This window comes from Myotis nattereri (genome assembly GCF_964212035.1).
Source record: "Myotis nattereri genome assembly, chromosome: 19".
NCBI lineage: Eukaryota > Metazoa > Chordata > Mammalia > Chiroptera > Vespertilionidae > Myotis > Myotis nattereri.
In genome coordinates this window covers 28,051,353-28,078,518 of record NC_138095.1, presented here as the reverse complement: position 1 = coordinate 28,078,518, position 27,166 = coordinate 28,051,353, and the positions used below count along the sequence as shown (strand labels likewise).

The 27,166-nt window shown below is 59.3% G+C and overlaps 1 protein-coding gene across 1 annotated transcript in view; it reads right to left on the bottom strand.

Moving 5' to 3' along the window:
* TMEM132C (transmembrane protein 132C) overlaps positions 1 to 27,166 on the bottom strand; it is a gene marked incomplete at its 5' end in the record, with an annotated part of 72,270 nt that overhangs the window by 13,434 nt on the left and 31,670 nt on the right. The window contains 3 exons of the mRNA XM_081113543.1: positions 3,383 to 3,563; positions 11,491 to 11,637; positions 19,838 to 20,738. Coding sequence (XP_080969669.1) covers positions 3,383 to 3,563; positions 11,491 to 11,637; positions 19,838 to 20,738 — 1,229 coding nt within the window. The remainder of the gene's footprint in view (positions 1 to 3,382; positions 3,564 to 11,490; positions 11,638 to 19,837; positions 20,739 to 27,166) is intronic.

Below are 27,166 nucleotides of genomic sequence, written 5' to 3'. Positions count from 1 at the left end.
GGGTCGCCTAAGGCCATGGGAAAACACATCTATAATCACATATTGATTTTGTGATGAATCACTGTGCTTTAATGATGTTCCATGTGTCACAATGAAAATACATCCTGCAGATCAGATATTTACATGACGATTCATAACAGCAGCAACATGACAGTGATGAAGTAGCAACGAAAATAACTTTATGGTTGGGGGTCACCACAACATAATGTATGAAATAATGCATGAAAGGGTCACGGCGTTAGGAAGGTTGAGAACCGCTGGCCCAAGGGCTGGAGGACCCTGCCCCCTCGTGGCAGAGATGGGCACTGCGCCACCTCCCCGCGCAGGGAGAACTATGACTGATTGTTTTGAACCCGCACCAGTCACAGCCCGGCCCCTGGCCCCCTGCCCCCTGGTCCAGGGCGCGTTCCAGGTAAAACAGACACATTGTACAATTTAACCATCTTAACGGACAGGCTCCCTCGCGACACCGCAGTCCGTCTCTGCTCCTGCCCGGGGTCCAGGCCGTCGGCCCCTGACCTCCGTCTGCACAGTTTTGCCTTCGAAGAAACGTCACAAGAGGGTCCCTTCTGCACGTCCTCTCGAACGCCAGCCTCCTGCAGCACCCTGCGTGGCTGGATCGGACATTTTCCCTTCAATCCTCCCCTGGGGACATCGCTCCCCATTGATGTTAGAGAGAGAGGCAGGGAGAAGGCGGGAGAGAGAGAAACATCCATGTGAGAGTGAACCATGGCTCGGCCGCCTCCTGCACGCCCCACACTGGGGATCGAGCCCGCAACCGGGGCCTGTGCCCTGACCGGCCATCGAACCCTGACCTCCCGGTTCCTAGGTCGGCGCTCAGCCCCCGAGCCCTGCCGGCCGGGCTCCACGCCCTTTAACCTGGCATTTCCCAATGACGCGCGACGTTGAGCATTTTAATTCTGCTAACATTTCGGATTTAAGTAAATGCCTGTGGTGTGTCCTGGCTCGAAGCCACGGAGACACGGCTCAGACATCGAATTCCATCCTGACGCTGAGAGAATTTAAAAAGGAACCAAATCAGAGGACAGTAAGAAGGCAGGCACGCTGGCTCATCCCCAACAGGAAAAGAAGAAGAAGAAGAGAAATCTGAAGAAAATGACAAGGGCCGTTGGAGGCAGCGGCGGAGCAGGCACCAGCGTGATTTATGCCGCCGCCGTTCCCATTAATTATTGACATACATGCAATTAGGGGGACTCTGCTGGTCCCCGTGTCACTTTTCCTTGTAAAACTGGGATTTAAAAAATACAAAATGGCCTCTAGTCTGGACCAGCCAATCCCGTGTCTGCATAATGAGATGGCTGGACGCCCAGGCCGGCCAGGCGGCACCTCTCCCCACCCCGGGGAGCCCGGCCCCCCGGCCGGCCGTGGTCCTCACCTCCTCCCTCAGGTTAAGGAGCCCCGGCTGGGGAGTCGGGTGCGAGGCCGGCATCAAAGGACGACCCCAGACAGTGCTCCCCGAACCAGGCTCCCTGCTGCCCCCTGCTGGCCTCTCGGGTAAATGCAAACCTTTTCGTTTCCTCTGCTCCGGACAGCCTTACAGAGTTAAATATTTATGTATATCCTGGAGGCCCGGTGCACGAATTCAGCACGGGTGGGGTCCTTTGGCCTGGCTGGCGATTGGAGCCGATCGGGCCATCTCGCCCAGTCCCAATAGGGGCCGATTGGGGCCGGCCAGCCAGGGAGGGACTGCAGGGGGGCTCCAGGGCGTGTCCAGCCCGCTCGCCCAGTCCCCATCGGCCGGACCCCAGCAGCAAGCTAACCTACCGGACTGAGTGTCTGCCCCCTGGTGGTCAGTGCACGTCATAGCGACTGGTCAAGAGGTTGACCAAACAGTCGACCAGACACTTAGCATAGTAGGCTTTTGTTATATAGGATTATTTTTTGATTGATTTCAGAGAGGGAGAGAGAAAGAGAGAAAGATAGAGAAACATCACTGATGAGAGAGAATCCTGGATCGGCTGCCTTCTGCACGCCCCCGACTGGGAGGTGGGGGTGGTCAAGCTTGCAACCCATCGGCTCTTACGGTTTTTGCTGCCACCCCAGTGGCCACAGCTTCGCCGCAGCAGCTTCTGGTGACTGGGCCCTGTGCCGGCGCCCATGGGGTCCCGGGAGCAGGCGGCCCCTCTGTCAAGCCCGCAGGGAAGGCCGAGAGTCGCTTTCCAATAGAATAAATGAACGTGCTGGTTCCGGCCTCTCTAAACCCCGTGACAAAGCCCGGTCGGGGCCAGGGAGAGAATCTCACGTCACCTCGCCCCTCGCATCTGCGTGGAAAGCAAGGACCCAGCTTCATTCTCCTGCAGGCGGCACCCACACAGGCTCCTGAACACGAAACCCCACACAACACCTTTCCCTTTACGTCCCAGACCCTCGCGCGATGGGGGGCGGGTGGCCCCGGGGGGTTCCCTGCGCTTCCCAGGCCGATGTTTCCTCCCACCACTGGGCGCGGCGGCAGCTCAGACAAGGTGTTAGTTACCCAGAACCTCTCAGCGTACACAGCCCGCGTCTGGGATGCACGGGGCGGCTCCTCAGTGACTGCAGGTCTGGTCACCGAGGTCGGACAGGCCGCTCCCAGGACACGGCCGCTCACGGATCAGCGGGGGAGGGGGCTGCGGAGGCGGCGACCGCCCGACCCCGGCCGCAAGGGGAACGGCATGGCCCCTGTCCTTGCTTCCTAATAACCGGAGGGGAGGAGAGGGACCCCGTGGCCCGCGAGCTGCTCATGGGCGTCCCTCTCGGCTCTGGCACAAGCGGCCCCCGAGTCGTGCTGGGGAGGAGGTGGCTTCTCCCTCATCCACCTGCTGCCCGTCTCCCCTCCAGTCTGGCCCCGTCATCTTTAAAACGAGAACCAGGCAGGCGTGGCTCAGTGGTGAGCGTCGACCTAGGGACCAGGAGGTCCCGGTTTGATCCCCGGTCGGGGCACAGGCCCGGGTTGGGGCTCGATCCCCAGTGGGGGGCGTGCAGGAGGCAGCCGGTCCATGACTCTCTCTCATCATGGATGTTTCTCTCTCCCTCTTTCCCTCCCTCCCTCTTCCTTCCTCCCTGAAACCAATACAAACGTATTTTAAGGATAAACTCTGGTGAGAAACCCCGAGACACAGAACTAGGCACCAGTGACACGCCTGGGCACGGCAGCCTCCTCGTGCCTGGCCGCCGCGGGCCGCCTGGTCTCCACCTGCTCGCTGCCCCGGGGGAGGCCCCTGCAGGGCGAGCGCAGCCCCAGGACGGCTGGACCGGGGACGCGGAGCCCCGGCTGGGTGGGTGCGATGGATCGTGGGCTGTGAATCCGCGAGCCGCACGCGCCGCAGCCAGCCTCCCGGCCGACGGGCAGGGCCCAGGAAGCACCCACGCGCGCGGGGCTTACCGTGGCCAGAGGCACGATGCCGACCAGGTCCTGCTGGCTGACGAAGAGCTCGGACACGGCGCTGCCCGAGGCGCCCGCGCGCGGGGACTCCAGCTGCCAGGCGATGGGCTGCGAGCCCGACAGGCTGCTGAAGCCGGCGATCTCGAAGCTCAGCTGCACGACCTCGGTGAGGGCGCTGCTCCTGCGGGGACAAGGGGACGGTGAGGCCACGGTGCCCGGGGGACTCCTCTCCCGCCCGCCCTCCGCCCCCTGGCCGCCCGGGAACGAGGACCTGGGGGAAGCGACACACCTTCTGGGCAGCACCTGCCGGACAAGATGCCACAGACGGGGCCGAGGACGGAGACCCGGTTTATCAGACCTCCTAGCGACTGAACCTCGTCTCGTAAGAAAATGGAGTTGGGGGAGGGGGGCTTAAGAAGCCCAAAGTGATTGGGGGCTCAATCACTGCACCCCCAACACACACACGCACATACACACACATGCGCGCGCACACACATGCACATAAACATGCGCGTGCGCACACACATACACACACTCACACACACACACACACGATTGTCCGTGCGGGATTTCAGTTCCAAAGCCACTGCCCATGGCTTTGTGGCCGCAGACACAAGTGACCGACAGCCCCGGCCAGTGGGCTCAGTGGTTAGAGCGTCGGCCCGGGGACGGAAGGGTCCCGGGTTCGATTCCAGTCAAGGGCGTGTACCTTGGTTACAGACTCCATTCCCCGCCCCCTCCCAGCCTGAAGGGTCCCTGAGTGTCCACTAAGTGGGTGAAATGAAGAGCAGAGACTGGGATCGGGGTTGCCTGGTCCCTGGCCTTACACCCGCCCCCCATCCCCTGTCCCTGCGCCCACAGGGGGAGCAGCACCCACAGGGGGAGCAGCGCCCGGCGCTCTCGGGGCTGCCAAGACCTGGTGCCGTGGACAGGCCCCTGGGACGTGACCTGAACATGGCTGCAGAGATGCCCTCGGGGCGGCGACAAGGGGGGGACAGGGGGCGGGGGACACAGGGTCATTGGCACGCAAGCGGCTGCGGGTCGTCTCTCTGTTGACGCTCAGGCGCCTTCCCATCGGCTTTTCATCCTCCTTCCTCGGTCACTCCAGCGCCTGCCTAATAGTTGCCACAATTTTCTTGCCGCCAGAGGCATGATTGTTTCTCTGAAGAGACAGAGAAAGGCGGGGGCGGGGGGTGGGGGGGCAGCCGTCTCGCACATCATCGCGGGACATGCCAGGCGCGGCGGCAGTTGCCGGCCCTGTTTGCTTATGTAACCGAGGAACACACCAGCCGGCCCAGCTCTCCCGCAGCTACCGGCGCCGTGAGCCTCGAGGGCGCCGAACCCGCCTTGGGAAGCAGGTCGGAGGCTGCTAACCAGATCCCGCTGATAGGTCTGCAGCACACGCCTACACACGCCTGCACATGCCTGCACATGCCTACACACGCCCGTCAGCCATGCCTGCCCGCAACCCTGGCCAGTGGTCGGCAAACCCATTCGTCAGCAGAGCCAAATGCCAACAGTGCGACGATTGAAATTTCTTTTGGGCCAAATTTTTTAAACTTAAACTATATAGGCAGGTACATTGTTATTAACTTAATTAGGGGACTCCTAAGGCTTAGGAAGAGCCACACTCAAGGGGCCAAAGAGCCGCACGTGGCTCAGAGCCGCTGTTTGCCGACCACGGCCCTGGGCTATAGTGACACACGAGCGTGCATTAGCATTTACAACATCTGCTGCTCACCTGGATTTGACTGCTCTCATGGTTGGCAATTTTTTGACGCTTAAGAAGATACTTTGTCGCGCACACACACGCTCACACACACACGCTCACACACACACTCACACTCACACACAACACTCACACTCACACACACACTCACGCACACATTCACACACATGCATGCTCACACACACCCGCTCACACACTCTCACACACACAACACACACACTCACACGCACACACTCAACACACACACACTCACACACACACAGGAGTGAAGTACAAAGTTTCTCCTGCAGCCCGGACTCTTCACCTCTCAGACCCCCTCCCACCCCAGAGCTGTCCATTGACAAATACTCGCCTTTATTTTACTTTTAATTGTGGTCAAACGCACATGATAGAAACGTGGCCGTCGCAGCCACCAAGGCACAGCTCCGCGGCGTCCTGCGTGTTCACAGCCAGGCGACCACCCCCCCCCCCACCGCCTCCAGAACTCGCTCCATCTTGTCTCCTTTAAACTCTGTCCCCGCGAGACACCCCGCCCTCCCCCAGCGCCCGCCCTCCAGCTACTCCGGTCTCTGTGGGTTTGACGGCTCAGGGTCCCTCCGGGGGTGGAATCAGGGCGTGCGTCCTGTCGTGTCTGCCTCATGCACTGAGCAGAGTGTCCTCAAGGCTCAACCGGGAAACTGGATGGGAAGAATCTCTTCCCATTTTTTAAAAACGATGTTTTCATTGATGTCAGAGAGGAAGGGAGAGGGAGAGCGAGAGAAACATCCATGATGAGAGAGAATCATGGACCCGCTGCCTCCTGCAGGCCCCCCACTGGGGATCGAGCCCACCACCCGGGCCTGTGCCCTGACCGGAATTGAACCCGGGACCCTTCAGTCCGAGGGGGACGCTCTACCCACTGAGCCACACCAGCCAGGGTTCTTCCCATTTTCAACCTCAAGTGTGAGCAGGCCGCGCGCTGCTGGCTGGTGCCTGGCTGTGTCTTCTCTCCTGCTTTCCTTCGCAATGTTTCTCGGAGGACGTTCCAGACCAGCAGAGGCAGCCACAGTGCATTTTAAGCGGCTACGTAACATTCCCCTCAGTGGGCGCGCCGACTCACTCGACCCGCTGACGCCCGTCTCTCACAGCCGCCGCCGCGATGAACGTCCGTGGTCGGCGCAGGCCGGGGCTACGTTCTCCCCAGGGGACCTGCGCGGCCACAGGTTTGGGGCATTTGAAAGTCCCTGTTGTGGCCCTGGCCGGTGTAGCTCAGTGGTTAGAGCCTTGGCCCGTGCACTAGAGGGCACATACCTGGGCTGCAGGCTCTATCCCCGCCCCATCGGGGTGCAGGCACAAGAAAGAAATCCCCTTTCAGAGCAATGCTTTTTAGGATATAATTTGCTTTTAAAAATAGCTGTCTTGATTATTAAAAAAGAATGAAAAGAAACGTAAAATTTCCCTCCAGAAAACAGGAGGGAGGGATCTCGCTGGGAATGACTTCGCACCTGATCATCTCTAAGCAGAGAAGGAGGCCTGGAAGGCAGAGATGCTTGGAGGGGAGGGAAATGATTAGCGGGGAGAGGGGGTTGCAGGGGGCAGCGCGGAAAGAGCGGGGTCCAGGGGCCCTGAGGGGCCGGGGGGAGGGCTGGCCGAGGGAGAAGCCATGAATTCACGTTGCCAGGGACCTTTCGGCGAGGCCTTGATCGCCGGGCCAGACCCGCCCCCAGCTCGCCAGGCCTTTCCGTGGGAACGCGGCTCAGATGACTGTCAGCGCCTCCCTCTGCGGCGGGAGCAGCAGGCAGGCGGCTGCCTGGCTTCGAGGAATGACCTACATCCTCGTCTCCAACGCGTCCTTCTGTTCCCACAAAAGACTGGGATTCAGGCGCGAGCTCTGGGGGCACTGAGGGAGGGGGGCCCTTTTAGGATCAGGCGGCTCCGCGGGCGGGAGCGTGCCGGGCCAGCGCTGTGGCCGTGTTCATTCTTATGTTTCCCTCTCATCCGTGGCTACGGACACGGGGTTTTTTGTTTGTTTGTTTTGTTGTATAATTCTTAATTTCTTCTTATTTTTAAAATTGATTTCAGAGAGAGGGAGAGAGAGAGAGAGAAACATCAGGGATGAGAGAGAGTCATGGACCGGCTGCCTCCTGCACGCCCCTCACTGGGGATGGAGCCGCCACCCGGGCCTGTGTCCTCTTGGTTCATAGGTCGGTGCTCAACCACTGAGCCACATGGGCCGGGCACTGGGTTTTCCTGTTTAGGAATAACCCAAAGTTTCCTCTTGAAATAAGTTTATTTACGTAGAAGGAAAAATCATGGCGATGTCAGCGTAAGATACTAAGAGGTGACATGTCGCCGTGGGGCCTCAGGACTCTGAACAGGTCACCAGCCGCGTCCGGAGGGCAGGCCCCACGCGGAGAGCCGAGCGGTGGGCAGGTGCCGCCGGCAGGTGTAACCCGTCTGGGCCCGACTGTGTCCCCGGCTGGGGACGTGCTCGCTCGGGGCCTGGGACTCAGGTAAGATGCCCGAGCCATCGCCGCGATCTTGTGAGCAGGAGGCAGGGACCGAGCACGGGCCAAAGATGGCAGAGCACGAAGCGCGAAGGAGCCGGGGCCCCCGACGGCCCCGTGGAGCCACTCACCAGCCCCCCCGAGTTATACCTCTGAGCTTCATGTGGGTCCAAGGGGGAAAAACCCCAAAGCGTCTGGTTCGGCCACTGCCCTCTGGTTCCTGTCCGTCGGCGAGAGCCTCCGCGAAGGCAGGAAAACGAGGAGAAACCGGCAGGTTCCGGCAGGGAGTCTAACCCCAGACCCCCATCGGAGCTGTTCTTCCCGACGCGACGTCACGGCGAGATGCGTGAGGCGCGCACACGCGTGTGTCACTAATTACCAGACGCTGGAGCGCGCGGCCCCGATGGTGCGGCCGGCGAAACGTCCGAGACGGCCTGCGTCTTTGCTCAGCGTGACGTCGTGGTGTGAGTGTGAGAGTGTGTTCTGTCCTCGCGTTTTCTTTTCTTTGAATCCTCCCCCGAGGACGTTCTCCCACTGGTTTTTAGGGAGAGTGGACGAGAGACGGAGACACAGAGAGAACCATCGATGCGAGAGAGACACATCCATGGGCTGCCTCCTGCACGCACCCCGACCAGCGCCCGGGGCTGGGGAGGAGCCTGCAACCGAGGTCCGTGCCCTGGACCGGAATCGGACCGGGACCCTTCTGTCCGCAGGCCGACGCTCTATCCGCTGAGCCACACCGGCCGGGGCTGTCTGCATTTTCTTCCCCCCCTCCCCCACCCCCCTTTGGAGCGCAGAGGCTGTGTGAGTCGGACGGAACCCCAGCTGGACTCAATCCGGTTTGGGTGCTTTTCTGTATTTCCCCAACTTGGCCAGCGCCCAGCCTTCATCTTCCCTCCCCCCGCACGGTGCCGGCAGAAGCAAGGCGTGAGGGGAGAGAGGGGACGGGACGGACCGTGACTCGGAGAGGAGGGAGCCGGGCCGGGGCAGCGAGGGCTCCGTGCACCTGCCGCAGCCCCCGCTTTCGGCTCACGCGTCCCCTTTCGTCTTTCACGCTGTTGGCAGGAGCCCCAGGCAATCAGGTGCTATTTCAGGCGCCGTGTCGGCGACGCTCGCTTCACGGGAGACAATGAGGAACGCATCCGGGCCGGCCGCACCGTGTCCCCGGGAAGGAGACACGCAGCCTGGAATCTTATCGTCCCCACCAGACGCGCGGACGGCCCGCTCCTCCCGGTTACCTGTCGGCTCCGCTGCCTCCTGGCGCGGCTCCCAGCGCCGCTGTCACGCGGTGTCGCCGGGCTGACAGGAGCCGAGGGCGGAACGGAAACCCACCCGCTCCTGCGGTTTCCCTCCCGCCCGCCCCGCCCGCGCCTCGCTCCTGGGTTAGGGAGCGCTCTGTTCCTCTGATATGGATTCTTGTCTTTTCTTGTTAATACACTTTCATGGATTTCAGAGAGGAAGGGAGAGGGCAAGAGAGACACAGGAACACGAATGATGAGAGGCAATCACCGATGGGCTGCCTCCTGCACGCCCCACCCTGGGATCCCGCCACCGGAGAATGTGCCCTGATCATAGGTGGACGCTCAACCCCTGAGCCCGCCGGCCGGGACACTGGCTGGCTCCTGTTTGCGCCCTGACTGGGGACGGACCCGCGAGCTTGGTGCATCCGGCCGATGCTCTAAGGCAGCGGTCGGCAAACTGGCCCCTTGAGTATGGCTCTTCCACAAAATGCCACGTGCAGGCGCACACGTACAGTGCGATTGAGACTCCGTGGGCCATGTCACAGGGCCAAAGAGCCGCATGTGGCTCGCGAGCCGCGGTTTGCCAGCCACTGCTCTAAGGTACTGAGCGGCCTGGCCAGGGCCTGCCCCATCCCTTAGAAACGTGTATATAGCCCTTCGTGCAGGCAGGGGGGCACTGCCTGGTTCCCCCCATGTAAGGGCTCTCGGGCGCCTATAACATGTGTTCGTAAGAGACTGACAGCCATACTGGGACCTGCTGCAAGGACTCAAACAGGAAGCCAACCAGAAACCAACCTCTTGCTTGCTGACCCGGTGATCTGGGGGGAGGGGGAGGGCGGGGGACGGGCATCCTGACCCTTTGGTCCAAACCCACGCACACCTGCCCTGTGATCCCCGTGGTTCCCAGACAGCGACCGGCCGTGGCCCATTTCCCGGACAGCGCTGGGGGTGTGAGCGGCCGGCCAGAGGGCCAGCACTGCTAAGGTGACTCGCTCTGCCCTCCAGCCCCGCGCTGCCCCCCGGGCGATGGATGGGACGCCTCGCCGTTTAGCCCAGTGACACGCCGCGGGCACGGGATTCATGGGATGGAGGTGGGAGAAGCCCTATTAGGCCCCGGGGAGGCGGAGAGGCCTGGAGAAGGGCAGCGGGTGAGGCTGCAGGACTGGAGGGTCTCAGAGTCATCTCTCCGCTGAGAGGCCGCCTCTTCCCCACACGCCTTTTTTTTTTTTTTAATTTCCTAATCAGTGCTGCTGTGTTTGCTACTGAACAAAACCCTCGAGTATTTTGCCACTTGAGAGGGTGTGGCTGTCCTTTAAAATGCCCGTGCGAGAGGCACCGATGTGTGTTTCTCTCTCCCTGTCCCGTCCTCTCCCTAAAAATCAATAAAAAACTGAAAGCCCAGGCCGGTGAGGCTCAGTGGTTGAGCGTCGTCTCATGAACCAAAAGGTTGCGGGTTCGATTCCCGGTCACGGCACCTGCCTGGGTTTCAGGCTCGATCCCCAGTGGGGGGCGTGCAGGAGGCAGCCGATCCGTGATTATCTCTCATCATGGATGTTTCTCTCTCTCCCTCTCTCTTCCTCTCTGAAATAAATATATATTTTTAAACAAGGAACATCAAGAGTTTCATGCACTGACACGGAAAAATTACATGTTATATTATTCAGTGAAAAAGAAAGTGATGTTGTTTAATGTTGATGTGAGGGAGGAAATGCGCGCGCGCGTGTGTGTTGTGTGTGCGTGTGGTGTGTGTGCGCGCACGCGTGTGTGGTGTGTGTGCATGTGTGTGTGGTGTGTGCGGTGTGTGTGTTTGCGTGTGTGGTGTGTGTTTGCATGTGTGTGCACGCGTGCGTGTGTGGTGTGTGTGTGGTGCGTGTGTGTGCATGTGTGTGTGGTGTGTGTGTGTTTGCGTGTGTGGTGTGTGTGGTGTGTGTGCGTGGTGTGTGTGCGTGTGTGCGCGCACGTGCGTGTGTGTGTGTGGTGTGTGTGGTGTGTGCATGTGTGTGTGTGTGGTGTGTGTGTGTGGTGTGTGTGGTGTGTGGTGTGTGTGTGTGTGTGTGTGTGTGTGTGTGTGTTGCACATGCATAAAACAAGTATCGACGGAAAGTCTATGTAGAAGTTTGAACCCCAATAGCCTCGGGGCGGGAGCTGGGTGAGGGAGGCTGGGGTAGAGTCTGCTTGTCATTGTCTCGAGGTTTTGAGGTTGGAACCGTGTGAATGGATCACCTATCCTACCTCTCCCCCTCGGTGACACACAGTGGGACCTCACTGACTCACCTGAGCCTCAGTGACGCACAGTAGGACCTCACTAACTCGCCTGAGCCTCAGTGACGCACAGTAGGACCTCGCTAACTCCTGAGCCTCAGTGATGCACAGTAGGACCTCGCTAACTTGCCTGAGCCTCAGTGACGCACAGTAGGACCTCGCTAACTCCTGAGCCTCAGTGACGCACAGTAGGACCTCGCTAACTTGCCTGAGCCTCATTGGCGCACAGTAGGACCTCGCTAACGCATCTCTGCTCCAAAGCCCGCACAACACACAGGCAGCATCGCGCCCTGCCCTCCGGGTACCATCATGCCAGCGGGTCCAGCCTCTGATGTGAAGGTGGGGTGGGGGTCCAGAGCTCGTGACCTTGAGTGCCAGGCGCTCACCTACCTGTTGAGGGCGCCGGGCCCCAGGCGCTGGCAGACCACGGTGCTGGTGCTGTGCTTCCCGCCGGCCCCCAGCTCCTGCCGCACCGCCCACTGGCTGGGCTCGCTGGGCCGCGCGCTCAGGACGTTCACCCCCTTCTTGACCTTGGCCCTGGGGAGAGACGGCAAGAGAGAGCCCAGGGTTAGTGCCTGGCCTTCCCCAGGGGCCGCCACGCTGCCACCATCTCTCTTCCGTTTCTTCACTTTAAAAAAATATATATTTGTATTGATGTCAGAGAGGAAGAGAGAGGGAGGGAGAGAGAAACATCCATGATGAGGGAGAATCACAGGTCGGCTGCCTCCTGCAGGCCCCCCACTGGGGATGGAGCCCGCACCCCGGGCCTGTGCCCTGACGGGGAATCGAACCCTGACCTCCTGGTTCATAGGTCGACGCTCAGCCACGGAGCCACGCCGGCCGGCTACAATAATTCCTTTATAAAAGGTATTGCTGCCTGATTGCTGCATAATTAACACACAATGATGTATATTTTTAATTTCCCTGGTGCCGCAGCAATGGCTCAGTCCTGAGTCTTAGGTCCGGTTCCGTCCCCCCGGGGACGCGTGCCCTCTGCCCGACAGACAGCACCTCTGTGCCCCTCGGCACTGAACGGGGGCGGGGCGGGCGGGAAGGGAGCCTGCCACCGAGGTGCGTGCCCTCGGCCGGAATCGAACCCGGGACCCTTTGGCTCTCAGGCCGATTCTCTATCCACTGAGCCAGACCGGCCTGGGCCCCGGAGCCTTCTTTAAAAGACAATCTGGCCCTGGCCAGTGTGGCTCAGGGGTTAGAACGTTGGCCTGCACACAGAGGGTCGTGGGTTCAACTTGGGGTCAAGGGCATGAGCCTAAGTAAGCATTTCGGGGTGAGTGAGGGAGGCAACCAATTGATGTCTCTCTCTCCCCCTCCCCTTCCCTCCCCTTCCCTCCCCTCCCTCCCCTCCCCTCCCCTCCCCTCCCCCCCACTCTCTAAAAATCCATGGCAAACGTCCTCACTCCTCAGGGGAGGGAAGGGGGAGACAATCCAGCGAATGAAGCTCACGGGGCCCCGGAGACACCGCGCCCCTGGACGATCCTCTGAGCGGGGAGCCGCGGGGCGGGCTGGTCTCACCGAGAGAAACAGGCCGCACCGACCTCCGTGCAGAGGAGCCGGTGTCACCCCTTCTCTCTCCCTGGATCCTAAATCTCATTATCACCTCCCTCTGCAGTGCGGCCGCGCTCCCGGCCCAGCGAGCGCGGTGCAGCCGGCAGTGACGGATGAGAAATGGGGCGGAGGGGCCGGGCGGGCTCCCTGCTCGGCCGGGAATCACTCGGGTTGTAAGTATCAGGAGCTCAACACAGACCGACCGCAGGAAGGAAGGGCGGGAAGTGAGAAAGCAAACATCTCAAATGAATCCAGCATTCATCGGACCTGGGCGATCTCTCTCTCTCTCTCTCTCTCTCTCTCTCTCTCTCCCTCCCTCCCTCCCTCCCTCTACCTTTGTTTCCCTGTCACATGACGCTGGCTCCCAAAACTGTGAATTATTGTTTTTTCTTTTAAAAAAAATCCTCACCCGAGGACATTTTCCCATTGATTTTTAGAGAGAGTGGAAGAGAGAGGGAGAGACAGAGAGAAGCATCGGTGTGAGAGACACACACGGATGGGCTGCCTCCTACACGCACCTCGACCAGGGCCCGGGCTGGGAAGGAGCCTGCAACCGAGGTTCATGCCCTGGACCAGGATCGAACCCAGGACCCTTCAGCCAGTAGGCCGACGCTCTATCCACTGAGCCACACCGGCCAGGGCTTTTCTTTTAAACACTACTGCAGCCCGGCCAGCGTGGCTCAGTGGTTGAGCATCGACCTACGATCCAGGAGATTATGGTTTGATTCCCGGCCAGGGCACAGACCTGGGTTACAGCTCGATCCCCAGTAGGTGGTGTATAGGAGGCAACTGATCAATGCTTCTCTCCCATCATCAATGTTTCTCTCTCCCTCTCCCTTCATCTCTGAAATCAATAAAATATATTTTTAAAAACACACAAGAAAAACAAAGGTGGCAAAAAGGAGGGGGGCGTTGTCAGGGGAACAGCTCTCCCGGAAGGAGGACGTCCTGAGGCGGGAATCAGGGAATTCCCTCGGGTAGGTGTGTGTGTGTGTGTGTGGGGGGGGGGGGGGCGCCTGGTGTGTGGGCAGGGACGGCTCTCGCCTCCAGGCGCGCAGGGACAGGTTGGGTCAATTTCCACCCAATTTAGTTCCATCCTCGGCAGCCAGGCCTGTGTGTTCTGTTAATTACGTTTCCTGTTCGGGAGGAAAAGGAGATTTCCCCAGATCCGCCTCCTCTGCACGGTGCCCGGCCCGGCAGCGCGACGACCGGAATGGACAAACAGGACGGCCACCGTCAGACATGTCACCCGGTGCCAGCGAAAGGGGCCAGGATCCTCGCACAGCGACACCTGACAACCCGGGAGAGAGCCAGCCGGCGGGGCTCAGGGCTCGACCTAGGAACCAGGAGGTCACGGATCGATTCTGGGTCAGGGCACAGGCCCGGGTTGGGGGCTCCATCCCCAGTCGGGGTTGTGCAGGAGGCAGCCGGTCAGTGATTCTCTCTCATCATTTATGTTCTCTCTCTCTCCCTCTCCCTTCCTCTCTGAGATCAATAAAAGTATATTTTAAAAAATGAAAGAAAAAGAAAGAAAGAAAGAAAGAAAGAAAGAAAGAAAGAAAGAAAGAAAGAAAGCAGGCCAGGGAAAGTTACAACGAGGATGCGTTTGCAGACGCCAATCGGAGATGTTGTCGCGTGGACAGCGTGGCTGGGTGGACGGACGGACAGCGCCTGGAGCCCACGTCTCCGTGAACCACCCCGTCCTCCCACGTCCTAACGACGCCAGCCCACAGGGCGCCCGTCCCCACCTCCTCGGTGGGAAGAGAAATGTCTGTGTCGAGGGACAGGCCGTTCTATCTTGTTGCCTCGCCATCTCGGGTCTGACCTTGAGGCGCGACGGGCTATGAACATGACACACGGCCGCTGTCCCGTGACACGTGGCTGCAAATCACAGCGAGGAACGGGCAGCGTGTCCCGGTCAAATGCGTGTGGTTAGGGCTCTGCCTGGCGGAGGGTAAGGGGAGCCCCGGGACCCCCAAACGCCATTTATTTATGCTTGTGTGTGCATCCTCACCCGAGGGATTTTCCCGATGATTCTTTAGAGAGCACGGGAGGAGGGGAGGAAGGGAGGAGGGGAGGAGGGGAGGAGGGGAGGAGGGGAGGAAGGGAGGAGGGGAGGAAGGGAGGAGGGGAGGAGGGGAGGAGGGGAGGAGGGGAGGAGGGGAGGAGGGGAGGGAGAAACACCGGGGGATGGTGGCTTCCTGCTCGCGGCCCCACGGGGGAGGGGGCCAGGGATCCAGCCTGCAGCGGAGGTGCCTGCCCGCGGCCGGAATCGAACCCATGACCCTTCAGTCCGAGGGCAGACGCTCTAACCACTGAGAACACTGGCAGGGCTGTGGCTTAGCCCTTTAAGGTCTGCCCACCTGACGGAGGGCCATCAGCCTGTGGACGCATCATTTGCTCTCTAACGGGGTCTGTGGTCCCTCCCTGGCTGCTCAGCAGGCGGGGCTTACGGCAGCCGTGGGCTCAAATCCGGAGCTGATTGGCTCTGAGCTTGATTGACACAAGCCACTGCCTTAGTAACTGCATCTTGCCCTCCGCTCTTCCTGCCCCTGTTCTGCTCCTTTTCCTTCCAAATTAGCAACTGTCGGAGGGTCAGCTCATCTAGACCCGCCGGGCGCTCCCGGGGACACAGGGGATTAACAAGCCACAAGAAGACTCCACGGAGCCCGCCACGGAGCCCGCCACGGAGCCCGCCACGGAGCCCGCCACGGAAACTGCCACAGAACCCCCTATAGAACCCACCAGAAACCAGCGGGGCTGAGGCCGGTCCCAGGAGGCCGCAAACCCGTTTCCCCCCCCCGAGGTCACCGGAGTGAGGTCGCCCCGCACAGCTAGGCCGGGGCGGCGAGTCAGCACCCGCTTTCTCTGCCTCTGGACGGCGTTCCCGCCTGGTCACCCCGAACAACCACACGAGTGGCCAGCAGCCAGCCTGGCGCCCTGCCCACCACTGAGCCCGGCTCCTCAGGGCACAGAAATGCCCCATTGGCGCCTTCCAGAGAGACGCCGCAGGCCACTGCGCCCGAAACCAGAGGCGGACGGGCGGGGACATGCCGGCCGTCACACCGGCAGCGGGAAATATCGCTTTGCGACCCTTTGTTTCAGACCCAAGCACAAGTATACAGGTGTGTGCGTATCTATACACACGCGAGCGCATGCACACACATGCACACACACATGCGCACACAGAGATGTTACATGAGAATGTGGGTCACACATATGTTTTCTACACTCACACTCACACTTGCACATGCTCTAGGTCACAATGCAAAATGCATTTCCATGTGCAATAAAAAAGCGGTTGGGAAAGCCCGCGTTGAGCCGAATCTGTATTTTCCGAGATGCCAGCCCTGCTGTATAAACGGACGGAATTCAGAGGCCAGAAAGCCCTGGCCGGTGCGGCTCAGTGGATAGAGCGTTGGCCTGTGGACTGAGGGTCTGGATTTGATTCCAGTTAAAGGCACATGGCCAGGTTGCAGACTTGATCCCCGGAGGGGAGGGGGGGTCTTGCAGGAGGCAGCCGATCCATGATTCTCTCACATCGTTGATGTTTCTCTCTCTCTCCCTCTCCCTTCCTCTCTGAAATCAATAAAAATTTTAAAAAATGCAAATTGGATCCCTTTCCTACTCAAGGCCTTCCCTGGCCTCCTCTGAGAAGCCCCGCCCACTCCACCCCTGCCTCACCTGGGCCCCTCCCAGGACCTCAGGCAGCGCCTGCACCTGGGCGGGGGCAGGGGGGCGTGGGGGTGGGCAGGGTGGATTGAGCCCATGCGTCCCGGCCCACAGAGTAACTGCCCGGGCTCGCCGTCTCCGGACCACCCGCCTCTGCTCGCTGCCTCGGCACAGCACAAGCGCCGTGAATTCCGTCATTTAGGCGCCAGCCCCGCCCCTGTCCTCAGCGACCCACACAGCCCGCTCCCCCGAGGCTGACAATGTGGCATTAAAACGTGAAGAATATGAATTTCCTGCAGCTGCCTCTCTCCCATGGTGCCGCCCGCCCAGGGCGGGTTTTGTTTTGGTTTTTTGTTTTGTTTTTAAATTTCCCCAAACAAAGTGATTAGGAGAGAAACCACCCAGACACACGGGGCGGAGATGGGGTGTAAACAGTCCTTAAGGAGGTTTCTCCTCGAATCCGGATGCGCCTTGTGTGCGCACAATACTCGGGCACAGCCTCCCTGGCTAATTTTTTTTAACTGTCACCCGAGGCTACTTTTCCATTGATTTTTTTTCCCCTTTGGGGAGATTGGAAGGAGGAAGGGAGCGAGAGGGGGAGAGAAACGCTGATGTGAGAGCCTCACGGCCGCTGGCTGCCTTCTGCGCCTGCCCCGACCGGGGCGGGATCGAACCTGCGACCTCCCTACAGGTGCGCAGCCTGACGCTCTAACCACTGCTCCCACAGGCCGGCAGGAAGGGTGTGCTCAGTGGCAGCAGGGACAGAGGACGCCCTGCCTTCCCTGCCGCCCGGTGTCCCTGTGACCGAAACCGGGATCGAGTTTCAGGCTGCGACCCACCTCACGGAGCCGGGCGTTCAACCCAGGGGCCTCGGGTTCGGGTCCCCGTCCGGGGCACCGACCTGCCCTGCAGGTGGGGGTGCGTGCGGGAGGCCACCCACCGATGTCTCTCTCACATCGATGTTTCTCTCTCTCCCCCTCCCTCCCTCCGTTCTACTCTCTCTAAAAAAATCAATGGGGAAAAAATCCTCGGGTGAGGATTAACAACAACAACAACAACAAAATAATAGTAATTTCCATCTGTCCTGCATTCCTCTATGGTGTTTTTAAAAAATCGTTAAAAAATGTGCCGCCCAGCCAGGGTGACTCAGTGGTTGAGCATCAACTTACGAACCAGGAGGTCACGGTTCGATTCCCAGGTTGTGGGCTCGATCCCCAGAGCTGGTGAGGGCAGAGTGGGAGGCAACCCATCGATGTTTCTTTCTCTCTCTCTCTCTCTCTCTCTCTCTCTCTCTCTCTCTCTGTCTCCCTCTCCCTTCCACTCTCTCTAAACATCAATGGAAAATTTACCCTCGGTGAGGATTAACAAACTCGCAAACAAACAAAAAGGTAGGCCCTTGGCCACACTACGTGATGAAAGGCCCATGAGGTCTGGTCTTGCGTCTCTTTCTTCGGTGATTATTTGGGGACCAGGAAGCATGCGTTCTGCTCACGGGAACAGCCCTGTGGGTGTACATTCCCCCCATAAATGTTCTCAAATCCACATTCTAAATGTCCTGCATTTGCTGAATATTTTCCTTTACAACAATCTGCCTTTTTTTTTTCCTTTTTTACTTGTACAATGACTAGCCCACGAAACGTGACGTTACTATTGTGAGTGGAAAACTTTCATCTCTCGATGAAATGGAAGGTGACCATGAGAGCTAAGTCTGTGATTATTTAACCATTTAAAGCCATCAACCCACAAGCTACCAGCAAAGCGCAGACCCCACTCCGGACCGTCCCCTCAAGCCCCCTCCGTCCCCCCAACCCCGTGAAAATCACTCACACCCCTGCTGTCTTCCCTCCCTTCTCCAAATCGTTTCTGGATGTCAGCCATGTCAGGGGATACTCAAGAAAGAGGAATGGTACCGTACTTTGAAGCCACTATATTTTATCGCCTGAGAACGGCCTGACTGCCCACAGGATGTAAGTTCTGTGAGGACCTCCTTCCCTCTGGGTAACACTTAGTAGGCCTCATACACATGATGAGTGGCTTCTGGCTCCAAGCCTCAAACCCGCCCCACCCGCCAGGAATAAACTCGCTGGATTACAAAGACTCTCGGGGGGAGGAGGGGGGACGATTCCTCTCCCATAAATCAATATCGTTGGCACAAACCCGGCGTGAGGAGCCGTCACATGTCGGTGGGGATCGCAATCCGTTTTGGGCGCTGCGTTTACTTCCTGCCAGAGAACAATAGGTCTGATGACAGATGCGTGGCCCCGAACGCGGGGACGAGCGGGGAAGGAAAACGCCTGATTAATGGAGCCCCCGAAACACGCAGCCCCCCCCCTTCCCGCAGGGGGAGGGGGGCGGAGACACAAATTAAAACGGAGGAAGAGGGCTGATTTTCCAGGAATCGGGGGCGCGGGGAGCTCCCCTCAAGCCTGTTTCTTCTTTTTTTAGTTTTATCCTCGCGCAGGGCGACCAGGAAAAATAACAACCACATTCGTTTCATTCATCGGCATTGTCCTGTCCTCCTCTGACGCCCCGGGTGGAAAACGGGATTGTGTAAAGATCAGACTTTTTAAAAGATGAGGTTTTTGGGGGGCGGTTTTGGCCAAAAGGGGGAAACCCTCAGTCGCCCGAAATGGACATTGTCGGCCAAAGCCCACGGCCAGGCCCGCCGCCTCCCTCCCGGACGGCTCAATGGCTCTTTCACGCTCCAGCCCAAGAGCCGCAAACGGGAAACTTCAGCTCCATTTTGGTTTTCAATAAAAATCTTGTTCGACAGGGTCATGAATATTCATGCCCACGGCTCCATCCAGAGGAGAACAAGGGGACCCCCTGAGGCAGGAGGGAGGGAGGGAGCCCGCTGGGCGGCCAGAGGGTCGCGGGGTGAGACGCGATGTTTTTGGACACGTGCGTGTGTTAAAGGAAAAGGAAGCAAAGAGAGAAACGGGAAGTGACCGGGGCCGGAAGCCGCCGGCGCCGTCAGCAGCATTTGGACCCGGCAAACAGCGTCGGCCTCGGTACCAGAGAACTCACAGCGAGAGACACATCCCGCTGCCCTCACTCTCCGAGTCCGATGGCAGTTCCAGGTCAAAAGAGAGGGATGGATTGCGTCATCCGACCTTGGACCCCGTGTCGGGCCTCTTGCCCCGCCCCCAACACGCAGGTAAGGAGGGCGGGAGAGCCACCTGGCTTCCAGGTGAAGCAGGAGGGTCCCTCAGGGCCGGGCAACCCCCCTCCGGAACATACTCCCCCAGGCCCCCCCCCCCCGGTCCCCCCAGGCAGTCAGGTGACCAGCCGTCCTCCTATCTGGGGAGATCTGCCCCAGCGAGTCCCTCCTTGGGGACGGATGTCTATTCTGAAAGATACCAGGCCCAGCTGCACCCTGAACCTCAGGTCATGGGGAAGCCCTGGCCTGATCGTCTTTATCTTCGAACAAACCTTAACCCGACAGGCTTTCCCGGCCCCGCGCAGGCCCAGCCCCCGCAGCCTCCGGGCGTCGGGCGCCTACCTCAGGGTGAAGAGGTCGACCGTAGAGTTGCTGGCCACGGTGACGTAGGCGGTGACCACGTCCCCTTGCTTGGCCGGCCTGGAGGGCAGCCAGATGGCCACGCCGCCACCCAGACGCAGCTCGCTGAGCTGGTTGCCACGGTCCTGGGCCCGGTAGAGGCGCACGGCCCCGACCCTCTGCAGGGGGGACGCGGCGTCCTCCCGGCCATCCTTCCCGGGGCGGATGGCGTTGCCCTTCCTGAGGTCACTGCCAGCGCAGTCCCCGTGCCCGTGGTCCCCGGGGTGCACGGTGTAGTACAGCTCCACGGGGCTCCCCTCGGCCGGGCCCGCGGGCCACCGCCTCCCGGCCACCACGGCGGGGACGCTGAACCAGGCGGGCGGCAGCCGCAGCTCAGCCACGCACAGCCCCAGCGCGCCCCGCAGCCGGCAGCCGGCCCGCACCTCGCGCGTCTCCCGGAAGGCGAACACCCGCAGGCAGGGCAGCGGCTCCGTGGGGCCCGGCTCGGCCCAGTCCCGGCCCAGCACGTGGAACAGGACCTGCGCGACGGGCCGGCCCGGGTAGATCTTGTCCTGCAGGATGTGGGCCCGCAGCTTCCAGTCGAAGCTAGACTTCTCGGTGGGGCCCGGAGAGGTCAAGGTCAAGGTCAAGGTCGAGTCCAGAGGCACCGCCTTCTCCACCGAGAAGGGCCCGCAGCTGGCGTTGACGCGCGGGGGCTGCCGGGCCCTGTAGGTGAAGAAGGACTCCACGCGGGCCTGCAGGCTGGCGTTGAGCGAGGGGTCCCGGCGGGCCTCCCGCAGGAGGAAGGAGGTGTCGGCTCGGAGGACGCGGAAGCTCACGGGCAGGTAGGGCGGCGGCGAGGAGAACCTCTGGATGGGGCCCGGGACCCCGCGGCCCTCGATCACTGCAGGGGGCAGAGAGGGAAAAGGAAAGAAAAACAAGATGGTCACAGGCGCCTCAGGAGTCCTCAGGTCCATACGCGATGGTCACTTTTTAAAGAAATGTTTTTATTGATTTCAGAGAGAAAGGGAGAGGGAGAGAGAGAGAAACATCAGTGATGAGAATCATGGATCGGCTGCCTCCTGCACACCCCCCACCAGGAATCGAACCCGCAACCCGGGCCTGTGCCCTTGACCGGGAATCAAACCGTGACCCCCAGGTTCATAGGTCGATGCTCAGCCACTGAGCTAAACAGGTTGGGCTCCGTAAGTGATTTAGAAACGAGAGGTGAACGTGCTGAAGTCCTCTTGGGTAGCGTTGTCATGATCCTTCTGGAACCAGCCCACAGGGACTCTACATGCGACCCAAACGATGTACGTGTTTCAGGCTGAAACACAGGAATCTGAGATTTCGCTGCTAAGCATCACGCACGGTGGAGACTTCACGCGGCCGAGCTAACAGAGCACTGGCAAGTTACCGACGAGGGTGAGGTGAGTATGCTCGCAAATTGCGTGAGTTGAATACATGTTTTACAAAAGTCCTTTATTTTATTGAGTTTTAGAGAGAGGGAGGCAGAGAAACATCGATGTGAAAGCAACACACCAGTTGACTTCCTCCTGCATGCCCCAGATTGGGGGGTGAGCCCACAACCCGGGCACCTGCCCTGAGCAGGAATTGAACCAGCGGCCCTTTGACGTACTAACTTGAGCTAAAGCAGACAGACATTGTAAAGAAGACAGTGCGGTCTGCCAGTGGTTTTGGACATAAAGCTTGGCCACAGGCGGATCCAGGGCTGATCTCATCAACAGCCATGTGATGTTTGGCAAGTGTTTATCTTCTCGGAGCTTGAGTTTCCATGGAAGGATGGATGAATGGATGGATGATGGATGGATGGATGATGAATGAATGAATGAATGGATGGATGGATAGATAGATAGATAGATAGGTGGATAATGAATAGATGAATAAATGGATGGTAGGAGGATGGGTAGATACATGGATGGATGGATAGATGTGTGGATAAATGGATGAATAGATGGGTGATGAATGGATGCATAAATGAATTGATCAATGGTTGGAGGGATGGATGGTTGAATAAATGATTAATGGATGAATGACTAGATGATGAATGATGGATGGATAGATGGATGAACAGATGGATAATGGATGGATAGATGATGAATGGATGAATAAATGAAATGATCAATGGATGGAGGGATGGTTGAATCAATGATCAATGGATGTATGAATAGATGATGGATAGAAGGATGATGGATGGGTAGATGGATGGCTGAATAAATGATTCATGAATGAATGAATAGATGATGAATGATGGATGGGTGGATGGATGGATGGATGAACAGATGGGTGACAGATGGATAGATGATGAATGGACGAATAAATGAGATGATCGATGGAAGGATGGATGGACGAATGGATGGATAGAAGGATACATATGCAGATAGAAAGGTAGGTAGGTAGACAGAGCTGATATACAGGATAAGGTAGTAGGTTTGTCCAGCAATTGCAGAATGGCCCCACTTCTCCTCCCGTCCCTACACCTTCTGTGTGTGACTTCACAGCCCTCCCTTCCAGACGGGAAGGCTACGGGCCCCTCCTTGAGCCCAGGCCGGCCTCGCGATCTGCTTTGGCCAACAGGAGATGGCGGAAGTGGGGATTCCCAGCCCCGTTCTCCAGGGGCCTCTCCCACGACTCCTGTCACCCAAGGACACAGCCCAGCCACCTCCTGGAGGCCGAGACCACGTGGAGGAGAGCGGGCTGCCAGCTTCCTCCCTTGTGAGATGCAGGTCACGGCCGCCACGTCCACGCACCTCCGACCCCAACCCGGTGGATGTTCACAGGACGGCGCCCCAGGAGCTGCCCAAGGCCCCGGCCGCACCCCCACAGCCTCCAGCACTGCGCAGAGCACCGACCGGTAAACTCATCTCACATTGTGGGGAGCCCGATCAGGGAGCGGAGCAGGGAGCAGAGGTAATCACCAGCCCCTGTCGTATTTCTCCCTGACACTCTATCTCCCGGCCACGAGGAACCGCTCTGACGGCCGACGCTCAGCCTGACAAACACCCGCCCGCTCACTCCGCTCACCTGCTCACTCAATGTCTCCCGGGTAGACGGGGCCGAGGAGTAATTTTTATTGATCCGGAAAAGTCCAATTCCGGTCTCCTCCGGCCACGGGAGAGGGGACCGGGCCCTCCGCTGACAGCCGGCCCTTTCCATCTGCCGTCAGCCGACAGCCCGTCCGTCAGCGGCTCCCTGCCCGGCATCCGTTCTCTTTATCTGCGCGGCCTGTCAGCGGCGGGGATATTGCGTCCTCCGTCAGCGCAGCCACCGGGAGCCCAGCAGTCCCGCCGCGGCCGGAAATTGAGTCTGTGATTCCGAGATAGGGGCCCCGAGACACGGTCCCTGCCACCGACACGGTCCCTGTCACTGACACGGTCCCTGTCACCAACACGGTCCCTGTCACCGGGCCCAGGTGGAACGGCCCCGGGGGACGTGACCCTTTCAGTCACGGTCATGCGTCACCACCACCGTGACCCTCAGTGTGGGGTGTCGGCCAGGATGGAGGCGTAGGCATGGTTCTCGCTGAGCAGCGACATGAAGGACGGACAGAAGGCTTGTGCCCCTGGGTGTGTGGGGTGGGGAGTGTGGGGTGGGGTGTGCTGGGTGGGGTGTGAGGGGTGGGGTGTACAGGGTGGGGTGTGCAGGGTGGGGTGTGAGGGTGGGGTGTGAGGGTGGGGTGTGAGGGTGGGGTGTGCGGGAAGATGGGCTGGGGCCAGCCTTTGCCCTGAGTGGGGTCAGGAATCAATGCCCAGGAGGCTCCCTGGCGGAAGGACGAGGTGTCGCTTCCCTCTGAGTCGATAAGGTAACAATAAGCGTCCCCACCTGACTGGTGTGGATGAGAACCGACCTGTGAGCCAGGAGGTCAGGGCTCGATTCCCGGTCGGGGCACAGGCCTGGGTTCCGGCTCGATCCCCAGTGGGGGGCGTGCGGGAGGCAGCCAGTCCATGACTCTCATCACGATGGTTCTGTCTCTCTCTCCCACTCCCTTCCTCTCTCTCTAAAAACATCTAACAAACAATAACTGATGGTTTCACACATCAGGGAGGAGCGGTGCTGCCCGTGCGGGCACTCCCCGCAGAACTGAACCCACTGCGTCCGCCGCTCGCGTGCCCCTGGCTCGGGGGCCGTGGCTGCCTCTTCACGGGGAGGCGCCGGCTCACGGCAGGTGGTGGCATCGCTTACGAAGAAGCCGCATTAATCCTGCGGGTCCCAATCAGCTCCATTCACGTCCATAAAAGGAGCCGCGTTCCTGCTCTTCACGAAGGTCTTTCTCCTCAAAACTAAAGAGCTTATTTCTAATGTGGCCCACACCCCCTCCCGCCCACACTAATGACAGATCATTAGAAACACACACAAAACCTCCCGTCCCATCGGCCCCCCTCCATTCCCCGCATGTGAGTCTCAGGGGCCGGAGTTCGCATCTGCGGCCGGCTGGCTGCCCAGCGTTTGGCGTAATCACGTTAATGAGCAGCCGGGACCGAGAGGCAGAAAACGCGTTCCTGCTGGTGGCCGGACATGGCGGGAAAGGGCCTGGAGGAGATGGAAGTCTCTCTTTTTCTCTTTTCCTGTTTTTTTTTTAAATTAATTAATTAATTTTTTTTTTTTCCTTTCATGACACAGGCTTCCACGTCGCGGACTGTGAACGGGACGTATAAACCCAGCGTCGGGGAAGGAGGGAGCCTCGCGGGGAGGGTCTGGGCGCTCAGGGAGACGCAGCCCTGAACGGAGGAGGCCTCTCAGCCCCCGAAACCTGCCTTCCCGCGGCGGGAGGAGGAACCGGTGGCCCCGCCGCTGCCACCTGGAGGCCCCGGCGCCGCCTCTCACACGTAGGCCCACGCTTCCAGCCAGCCCCTGAGCGAAGCCCTCTTCTGTTTTTAAATATATTTGTGTTGGTTTCAGAGAGGAAAGGAGAGGGAGAGAGAGAAACATCCATGATGAGAGAGAACCTTGGATCGGCTGCCTCCTGCATGCCCCCCACTGGGGATCGAGCCCACAACCCAGGCCTGTGCCCTGACCGGGAATCGAACCCTGACCTCCTGGTTCCTAGGTTGACGCTCACCACTGAGCCACACCTGCTGGACAGAATGTGTATTTCTAACAAGCTCTCAGGTGATGCTGCCCGTCCGGGACCCCACTTTGAGAACCCACATCAAGAGGGCAGGATGCAGCCACTGCAAATGACAGCTGCCCCCTAACCTAACCCCTGGGAGGCCCGAAGAGTCTGCCCCCAAGAGAGAGCCCCGTCCACCTCCACCGGCCCGCCTTCCCCTCCCCCTCGTGTTACTGTCCTCCTTGCCATCCTCACTCTCCCCACAATGCTCCTGGCTGATCTGCTCATCTCTGCTCAGATGTCAGGCGTCTCTCTCCACCTGCTGGACAGGGAGCCCATGGAGGGAAGTCCTCTCTCTGAGGCCAAGGTCATGTCTGGGATGGGGAGCACTCGGTGAGATTGACAGAATGAGTGAATGAATGAGTGAGTGAGTGAATGAATGAATGAGTGAGTGAATGAATGAATGAGTGAGTGAATGAATGAATGAGTGAGTGAGTGAGTGTATGAGTGAGTGAGTGAATGAGTGAGAGAATGAATGAGTGTATGAATGAGTGAGTGAATGAATGAGTGAATGAGTGAGAGAGTGAATCAGTGAGAGAATGAATGAGTGAGTGTATGAATGAGTGAGTGAGTGAGTGAGTGAATGAATGAGTGAATGAATGAGTGAATGAGTGAGCGAGTGAATGAGTGAGTGTATGAATGAGTGAGTGAGTGAATGAATGAATGAGTGAGTGAGTGAATGAGTGTATGAATGAATGAGTGAGTGTATGAATGAATGAGTGAGTATATGAATGAGTGAGTGAATGAGTGAATGAATGAGTGAGTAAATGAGTGAGTGAGTGAATGAGTGAGTGAGTGAGTGAATGAATGAGTGAGTGAATGAATGAATGAGTGACTGAGCAAGCAAAGGAAACGGGTAGGTGCCCTGGGACCCCGGCGGCCAGCCCCCGGAGCAGCCGGCACTGATCCCCACAGCCCGCCCCCGCCTGGGCCCTGTCCCTCCCGGGGCCTCCGGGGGCTGGTGCCGGAGCCACGGAGCCTCGCAAGGCCCCTCCTGCCGGGTCCGCGCCGCCGGTGTGGACGGCGCTGGGAGCTGCCTCCTGCGGACTCACGGCCGGACGTGTCTCGGCAGCTGCCTGCTTCCCTCGCGAAGACAACACTCTATTAAAAAGTGGAAACAAGATCGTCCCCGTCTCAGCATCAAACCAGGGCGGCGGGAACAGCAGGACACAGAGGCGGGGAGGGCGGCTCAGTCTCAAACCAGACCGTCAACCCTCCCTCCCGGCCTCCCCGCAGCCTCAGGGGCAGCAATAATGAGGCCACGGCGCAGGGATGGCCGGACGGGCTGTCCACCCCAGAGGTCAGGCCAGGCCCCGGGGGCGCTCCTGTTAGTGAGGCCCTCACACGGGACCTCGGCCGCCGTGCCCTCAGGTCTAAGGCACAGGGAGGGCGGGGGAGGGGGGAGGGGGAGGGGAGAGGGGAAGGGAGGGGGGAGGGGGACGGAGGGGGAGGGGGGAGGGAGGGGAAGGGAGGGGAGGGGGAGGGAGGGGAAGGGGACGGAGGGGGAGGTTGGGCCACTCTTTGAAATGAGAGAGAACGTATACATTTGGATTCTCCGTTTCTTTTGAGAAATTGGATTTGGGGGCAAGACCAGGCTGGCCTGCCCGCTGGCAGGAAATTGGCCAATTGCTTCACGAGAAAAACATATTGTAACTCTGTGTGGGGATGGATGCTGACGAGAGATTGTGGTGATGGTTTTGCAACAGATTAAAAAATAGCGTGTGAGCCTGGGTGTGTGTGTGTGTGTGTGTGTGTGTACGTGGGATGGAGGGGGTCCAATGGGGGGGCACGGGGGGCATCGGTAATACTGTGAACAATAAAGATACATTTTAAAAAAGAAGAAATACTAACTTGGGCTTTTAAAAAATTAACTAAGAAATCTCATGGTTTTTGTCCTGCCCCAGAAGCTGACGGTACAGGCCCACGAGGCCGCAACAGAGAGAGAGCCTCCTGGGCCGATGCTCCCTTCCGCGGAGGGAGAGTGAGGCTGGAGGTTCCGTGCTAGCATTGCAGGCGCCCCCTGGGAGATGCATCCAAAGGAACCCGCCCTTCCCTAAGGTTCCGGGGAGCGGTCCCCGTCCTGTCTCACATGGGGGCTGCTTCTCTGCTGACGGAAATGATGGGCGGGGGCAGCTGGCGGGTCTAAGGGCGAAAAATGCACCCGCCCCGTGACCCACTTCTAAGCTTCCGCCCCAGAGACA